The sequence below is a fragment of the Sinocyclocheilus grahami genome, unplaced genomic scaffold (assembly GCF_001515645.1).
Source record: "Sinocyclocheilus grahami isolate Dianchi unplaced genomic scaffold, SAMN03320097.WGS_v1.1 scaffold2217.1, whole genome shotgun sequence".
In the NCBI taxonomy this organism is placed as follows: Eukaryota; Metazoa; Chordata; class Actinopteri; order Cypriniformes; family Cyprinidae; genus Sinocyclocheilus; species Sinocyclocheilus grahami.
The window spans coordinates 1-8,386 of NW_015507396.1; the positions used below are offsets into that span (position 1 = coordinate 1).

Sequence of the window (8,386 nt, forward strand, 5' to 3'; positions counted from 1 at the left end):
AGTGACTGCACTGATACAGCTGAGAGACACTGCAGCTGCTGATGAAAGTTATTTCTTATAACAGTCTCATTTACTAAAAAATTTGAAAGTCTTGTACTGATTTATGAGTCTTTCTGGATCTTTAATGTGTTTTTCACTCATAACTTCACCATGGATGCATTTAATTCATCATTCAAAATGTTCCACCATTAATCAATCCAATGAAATCTGACGATACAGTATGCAGGGAAACAGCAGCCAGAGTCCTCGTGTCCTTTCAATCCAGAATTACACCAAATGAGTTCTGCCTAACATCTCCTTTTGTGTGTCATAGAACATTAAACTTTAATTTTTTCTTCTTCTTCTTCTTCCACAGTGAAAATCTCAAATGATGTACTGTGTTAAGAATCATTCTGTGATTGAAATGTCAGTAGAGAAAATTATGTTTTTGGAGTTCACACAATCAAATTATATTTTCACACTTTTTTCAAAATTAAGAAAAATTATAGCTTGATTGGAAATGACTCGAAGATAATCTGCTCACAAGTGATATTTACCTTTGTTTTTCAATTTGATAAATGTTTCACTGGGAATGGTGGAAATGATGCCGCAGTCAGAATAATAAATATTATAATGCATTGTAATAGTTGTTATTTTAATGAATTTTATATTTTAACATTGAAAGTCTTCCCAAAGAAGCATTTGAAAAGCATGAACAAAATCATGAGGAAGTCAGTTTTAATATGATATTCAAATAGACAAATAAAAGACAGAAATAATTTGCTTTTAGTTTAAATTCATTCTTGGTTCATAAAAGTGTTCAAAGGACCCCTGTGTGGCTGTATTATGAAGAAAGAGACAGGTTTGGTGTTGATGTTAACAGCGGGGCTTGTCTCCCTCTGCTGGTTTGGTGTTGAAGAGCCTCTTGAGGCAGTAGAGCTGCAGGTATCCAGCTGTGATGATGAGCAGACTCTGGACAGCAGACCAGCTGTTCACGTAAGTGGAGTTGGACTGAAGCAGGTAGAAATCAGCACCGCGTCTCATTCGCTCGTAGTTATAATGACGCCACATGTGGAAGACAAACCTCTGCAACCTGCTGCTGCTTTCCTACACGAAGGTTTGAGTGAATGAAATTTAAGGACTTGGTATGTCAAAATGAAATACATTTCTCAAAATGTAATTTTGTTCAAGTGTCTGGTGGAAATATATATATATATATTTTTTTTTTTTTTTCGCCGAACAACTGATATACATGTAATGCAAAAAATAGTGTTTTTAAGTGTTTTCTTTCAAAACATAACCAATTCTATAAAATGTTTAATAAAGAAATAAATGAATAACTATATATAGCATATTATTAATTATGTTGCTCAAGATACATATTTTTAGTAAAGCTTTTAAATACGTATTATTGTCACGGTTGAACTACTGTGAGAAGCGAGGAATGAGGAGACGACGGATATTCACGAATAACAGTCTTTAATTATCACATTCAGGGGAACATAGAGCTGGCTGGAGACACACGTAGTAGCCTACATGGAGACGTTCAAGACCCGACAAACACGGAAAGCACAGACTGGGACTTAAATGCATGGGATAACGAGCTAGACCTGACGAGACACACCTGGAAGCAATAAACAATTAGACATACAGGCACACTAGGTCACGGAGCACATGGTGAGCAAAAACACAACACAGACAGTCCATAATCCTGACATATCGCCCCCCCTCCCAGAAGGCGCGTCCTTGCGCCATAGAACACCGGGGTGGGGGGTGGGGTCAGGGGGGGAAGTTGGGAGGAGGCTCGGGAGGAGGACGGAGGGACTCGGTGACCCGGTGGAGCCATCGTGGAGGAAGGGCTGACGACTCCAGAGGGCCAACTGACTGCTGCTGAGCAGGTGGTGGAGGAGCCCGAGGCGGAGACGGAGAGCCGATGAGCCAAGGCAACGTGAAGGATCCGGAGGGCCAAGGCGGAGCAGATGGCGCCGGCGACCGAGGCGGAGGCGGGGATCCAGAAGGCAGCGGTGGATAGAGGACTGAGGAGGAGCCAAAGGGATGAAGGAGCCTGACGGAGTCGGAGGGACAAAGGGACAAGGCGCAGCCGGAGGAGTGGAGTCCCGAGGCGCAGGATGGTCGACGCCAGACCAAGGTGGAGCCGGAGGGACAAGGGAGCCCGGTGGAGCTAGTGGACTGATGGGCCACGGCATAAAGGAGGGAGCTAGGAGCTATGGTGGAGCCGATGGGTCCACGGACCGAGGTGGATCCTGGGGCTTAGAGGTTGGCGGCGGAGTCAAGGGATACTCCAGCCATGGCGACGCTGGAGGATGGCAGTCCCACGGAGCTCGCACCGCACAGATGGTGGGCTGAGGGCGAGAAGAGGGGCTGCCAGATGACAGTGGTGGAGGAGGCAGGAGCGGGTGGGAACGTAGTATCCTTAGTAAGGCTGGACCAGAATATTCGATTATTCTAATATTTGTTCGGTGGGTTGACATTCGATTTTCAATTTTGAGATTCTAATAATCTTTTTTTTTTGTCGAACATCTGGCATCCCCCGCGAAACGGTTCTCATTCGTGCTTGAATATGAATCACCCATGAGTGAAGGTCTTGAACATCATGATTCAGTTCATCTGGAAGAGAAGACAAAAATGCAGAAGACCTCAGCTGTGTGGGAGCACTTTAAATTGAGTGAGGACGAGACAAAGGCAGTGTGCCAAATATGCAATTTGAAACTGGCCTACCACAACAGCACATCAAGTTTAAAAAATCACCTGAGTTCTGTAAGTAGTACGCCTATAGTACATTGTTGGTGTAAAAAAAAATAGCTGCTTTTATCCGCCATGTTAATCAGTAATTTTACGCATGATAAAAACGTGCAATTAATTTGCTTGCAAAATACTTGCGAATACGGCAGTCATAAAAAAAACGTACAGTAGCCCAGCCTAATAATAATTTGTCTATACTAAAAGTATTGCTCTTAACAGACCTGTGTGTTTTGTATCAATAGTGCAGTGCCCGTTCTCGGAGCATGTAAGCCATGAGGCGCTGCTTCCGGATCGCGCTGTTCTGTAGTTTATTAAGTTTATTAATTCTGAACGTGTCGCGTGTCCATATTGCACCAAAATGCGACACTGCACTCCCTTGGGTCTGCAGCAACACACCCGCCACGCGTGAAGTCGACTGGATGAACGGTTCTCGACGTAATAAAAATGTAAACAGACAGACAGACACACAGAGATTACTGCTTTTATTACATTGTTTACACCGGACGCGACAGTTGCTGCGCTGCGCTACTCCGCGCCGCAACAGCTAAAGTCTGTCTACACTGGATGCGAAAAAGCGACTGTTGAAGATCATTTGAAATTTGTGTCAATATGTCATAAATAGAACGCAGCAGCAGTTTTCTATCGGGAATTTGTCGTGTCGCAACGTGCCACATCCAGTGTAGACAGCATCACTGATTATAATGAATTCTATAGTATTTTGCGTCCGTTGTAGACATGGTGTTCACGGCATTCAAATATGTTCAGCTCCTCTCCGCGCTCTCTCTGTCCAAGGCCTTCTCCCTCGTGGCGGGCGTTGTAGCCGTCTCTCGCACTCCGGCTCCGCGGCGATCCTCAGCTCTTTCGCTCTCTCTGGCGATGGCTTGTCGGTCGCAGCGGGCTCTGGCTCTCCATCAGTGGTGGGCTCAGGCTGATGCTCTGCTCAGCTGGGAGATGGTGGACTGGGCTCTGGGTTGGGAGTGGATCTGGCGACATCATCCTTGGGACAGATGGTGAAAGGCGATCTATTTCTTGCCATAGTCCACTCCACGAAAGTGGCGAAGCCCTCTCGAGGACCATCTAGCATCATAGAATGCGCAGAGCGAGTCGTCCGGGTAGCTGGTGGTGTTAGCTAACATCAGGAACAGTCTTCTATGGTCCTCGAGAGATCGGTCCCACTGCTCCAGCAGGAGGACGAGGTATTCGGGACGGACAGGGGGATCCATGGGGCACAACGGGGAAAAAAAACACTGGGCGGAAAAAACGGAAACGAAAACGGAGGGAACACACGGATTAAACTGTTTTGGTTGGGTCTTCTGTCACGGCTGCACTACTGTGAGGAGTGAGAAATTAGGAGACGAGGGATACTCACGAATAATTAAATTATTGTCTTTAATTATCACATTCAGGGGAACATAGAACTGGCTGGAGACACACGACAAACATGGAACGCACAGACTGGGACTTAAATACATGGGCTAACGAGCTAGACCTGACGAGACACACCTGGGAGCAATGAACAATTAGACATACGGGCACACTAGGTCACAGAGCACATGGGGAGCAAAAACACAACACAGACAGTCCATAATCCTGACAATTATATGCATCATGTTATGTATTATTCTGCTTTTGTAATGTGTTGTACCAGTTCTTAAATAATTCTTGAACTCAAAAAAAAAAATATATATATATATATATGGGTGAGGAGGAATTAACAGGAAGTAACATTTCAGTAAGAATGTGCTTGTTGCTGCTATGCAGTTGTTTATTACCTCAATGAAGGACAATGTACTATTTATCTGTTTCATATCCTCTTCTTTCTTTTTCTTCTCTTCTTCCTTTTGTTTCTCGATGTCCTTTTGTCCCTCGTAATACACACCGAAGTTCAGGAAAACCTGCATGCTCCCGAAGCGATTGTGGAAATTACTGAAGCACATCTGATAAAAACCTGCACACATAAAGATTTTTTTTTATTCATTCTTTTCAAAGCTTGAATATGATTATGGCACTTTGATGATAATTAATTGTGTATATTTTTTCCTTTAATGTTTTAAATAACAGTATACAAATTCAGAACAACATGAATGTTACATGTGAAACCAACTTTGAATTAAATACAACATTTTTTAAAAAACTGTTCATGAAGTAGCAGCAGATATACTAAAACTCTTATGACTTTCCAGTCTCCTGAACACTGAAGGCGATCTGACCACTTGCATCGTCAACTGTGCCGACTATTAAACCGCTCGGAGCATTAACAGTCACAGAGAGATGTCTGTCCAGAGCCACACCAGTCACCAGCTGGACCTGAACAAACACAGAGTGAACTATGACATTCAAAGGATTCAAGACCATACCTATATTTAAATGTATAATAATGGCTTATTAATGTCTTACCATGAAATTTAAGTAGAAGCGCTCGCCGAAGTGAGCAAAGTGCCAGAAGCACTGGAGGTCTCCAGCACGCAGCATGATGGAAAAGTCATACTGATCGGCTCCCCAGAACAGCTCCTGATCGGAAAGCTCTGGATGAGGGTCCTTCAGCGCTCCACTGCTGCTCAACCCAAATAATAACAGAAGCCAAACCAGATAAAAGCCTTTCTGTAACATTTCAAATGTGAATTCAAATTGGCTGTGAGTTAAATGAAACAGGAGAGCTGCTGAGTTTCTGAGAGCACTGCAGTTTCTGATGATGATTAACTTTGAGTCTGACGTGTTACAGCTGGGAAAATCCAAGTTAGGCCACAGGTGCAATGGAAAACATTTCTGAAGCGCCCTCACAACACCTTTTACCATACATCTTGATTCCTCATACTTACTGTACTGTTTAATTAGCTACTTTGCACTAAAACTTTGTAAAATCTCCACCTTTTACCTTGTTATTATTAGTTTTATTATACAATATATTTTACAATTAATATTGTAATTTACATTCAATATTCAGTTTTGTAGGCTATTGATTTTCAAACACCATTTTTTCAATGCTGAGTTAAGAGTAAAGATGAAAAGATGAAAGAGATCAAAATTTGAAGGGCATTAAAGATATTATTCCGCTGTAGTACAGAAGTGCCTGACTGTAACCTTGATTTTTTTTTTTTTTAGCAAACACACTTCCCCATGGTTCAGATTTGACGGTTGTTCCTTTATTCTTTATGCTATTTGTTTTATTCACGTTCTCTGTGTCTTCTGTGTGTTTCAAATATGAAAATGGACAGCTCCACCTGGTCAGTCTTCATTTCACCTCCAGAGGCCGATCGAGTGCAGCGGAAGTCGTCATAGTTGGGTTAACTTGAAGAGCAGTTAATGGGAGAGTACCACAAATATATTTTTTTGCATTCCCATTTTGTTCAAATAGCGAAAGAAAATCTCCACAATAGTGTTTTCATGACTTTCAATAAAAGGGGGAAAAAATGAAAGAGGCTGATAATGACAGTCAGAAGAGAGAACGATGTAAAATTTATCGTCCCTCCCATAGACTAGATTTTTTGTAATTTGATGCAAAAGTGATATAATACAAAGAATAGTGTTATAAAAAAATATATATGAAAAACGTTCGAGGATTTACGATGCTGATGGCTGTTAAACAATCTTGTGAAAAGGGTCCATTATAGCAACACTCAGACGTTTTGTCAGCCAACCCCCTTAGACGTAAATTAAGGGATACAGCTAAAACCGGAAGCTAACAATAAAAGTTTTCTGCCTATTAGATTGTGTTAGGGTTAGGGTTAGGGTTAGGGTTAAGGTTATGGTTAGGGTTGGGGTTGGGGTTAGGGTTAGGGTTAGGGTTAGTTAGGGTTAGGTTTAAGTTTAACGTCTATTATTTCTCTATTCTATTACTGTTATATAGATACGCTATATTGATGTGCGCATGCCCAGTAGACAAATCTGTATACCATCTAGCCTTAACCGGCACGTACTGCAGACAATGTATTCCTTAAAAGAATAGTTCAAATTCACTTATAATTTACACACCCCCATGTCGTGTGGGTAACCAAACAGTTGACGTTAGCCATTGATTTGCATGGTAATTTTTTCCGTACTGGGTCACTGTAAAGTGCCTTTGAGACTTCACAATTTCCAAAATAAAAATTTGAGATTTTTTTTTTAATAAACTTCATATTTGTTGTATTAAGGAGACTGTAGGCTGTTAGAAATGCATATTGGTCAAGCTCCAGCACTTTTTATAAAATAACTGCAAGCAGACAATTTTCGAGTAAACCACAAAATATGTCCACCCTGTTATGGACAAATTCAAAGTAGAGTATATACATTTTCATTACATAGTAATTATAAAATGTAGATTTTCAGAAAGATATTTTGTCCCTTTCTCAACAATACATTTACTTAGTGGGAAAAGTCTTTTGAAAATTTGAAATTACTGCAACATATTTGTATCCCTATAAAATATGCAAAAGTTGCACTTTCTTTTCTAAATAAAATCAAACGACAAAGATATCTGGTCAAACTTTCAATGAATACTAACTGGCCCTCGTTTCTTTATAAATAAATCACACAAAAGGTTTTGCTAACTTGTTTAAATTATTTGTTTATTTTCATAAAAGATTAAGATGACAGGGTGGACAAATGCATTAATGTGTGAAGAGGACATCAGATAAACAACAGGAACAACAAGAAACCCTTAAGTAATATAAAGAATGATTTCAGAAATATATATTATACACTGCAATTGTAAATAGCAAATTGATTTAAAAGGGTATTTTTACATTTATAAGGCCATTTTGCCATATATTCTAAACATATATTTTAAGCAGTACACATGCAGCTTCAACAATGAACCACTTTGCTTACTGAAGATACACCATGTGTTTATTAAATGCTAACTTTAACCAAAAATGTCCACCCTGTCATCAAGCCTTCCATGACAGGGGGGACATGTGCATAGTTTTTTGCCAAATTCTGATAATGTTTTAACAAGGGCTATTGATTTAACATGTTAAATTGGTGTGATTAATTATGGGGGAAAAAAAGGTTGAATTGATAAATGCATTTAATACACCCCAGCCCAGAACTGTATGCTATCCTACATTGCATGCAGTTGCTTAGTGATGAACATGATGGAAGGCAATGACTCACTGTGATGAAGCCTATTAGAATGCAGATAGAATGTGCCTAACATTCAAGATAAGTGGGCAAAAAATGCCCAAAGCAAAAGTGCCATTTTCCTGAATATCTGCTCTATTGCAAATGTGATATTGACTTTATACAACAGTTCAATAATAATAATAAAAAGTTAAATTTTAAACACAATACTGTCAGTTTTGTCTGTTTTTGTTCTATTTCTCCAAAGAAAATATTTCCAAAAAATCCACAGTGAAACTATTGTGCATCTCTGAATAACACAAAGTGGTGTTTCGTTACTGAATAAATCCGTGTTTTTAACAAATCTGGTAAGTGGCTTTAGTTTCATACTTAGAGTATAATAAAAAAATTTATTACTTTCCTAATTTAATATTACATTTTTAAATGCCCATTAATACCCATTTAAAACCCATAATCAATCCCATAATTAATCTCATAGCATTATTTCTAAGTGCAGTGTATACAGTCTGTGGAAATTAATATTTATATATATATATATATATATATCTATATATATATATATATATATATATATATATATATA

General features: G+C 39.7%; 1 protein-coding gene across 1 annotated transcript in view; it reads right to left on the minus strand.

Moving 5' to 3' along the window:
* Nucleotides 1-822: 822 nt before the first annotated feature.
* LOC107574411 (transmembrane emp24 domain-containing protein 6-like) overlaps nucleotides 823-8,386 on the minus strand; it is an 11,084-nt gene continuing 3,520 nt past the window's right edge. Inside the window, exons 2-5 of the mRNA XM_016260852.1 lie at nucleotides 5,140-5,296; nucleotides 4,926-5,049; nucleotides 4,515-4,693; nucleotides 823-1,086 (exon numbers count right to left, since the gene is read on the minus strand). Of these exons, the coding sequence (XP_016116338.1) occupies nucleotides 856-1,086; nucleotides 4,515-4,693; nucleotides 4,926-5,049; nucleotides 5,140-5,296 (691 nt within the window). The 3' untranslated portion in view covers nucleotides 823-855. The remainder of the gene's footprint in view (nucleotides 1,087-4,514; nucleotides 4,694-4,925; nucleotides 5,050-5,139; nucleotides 5,297-8,386) is intronic.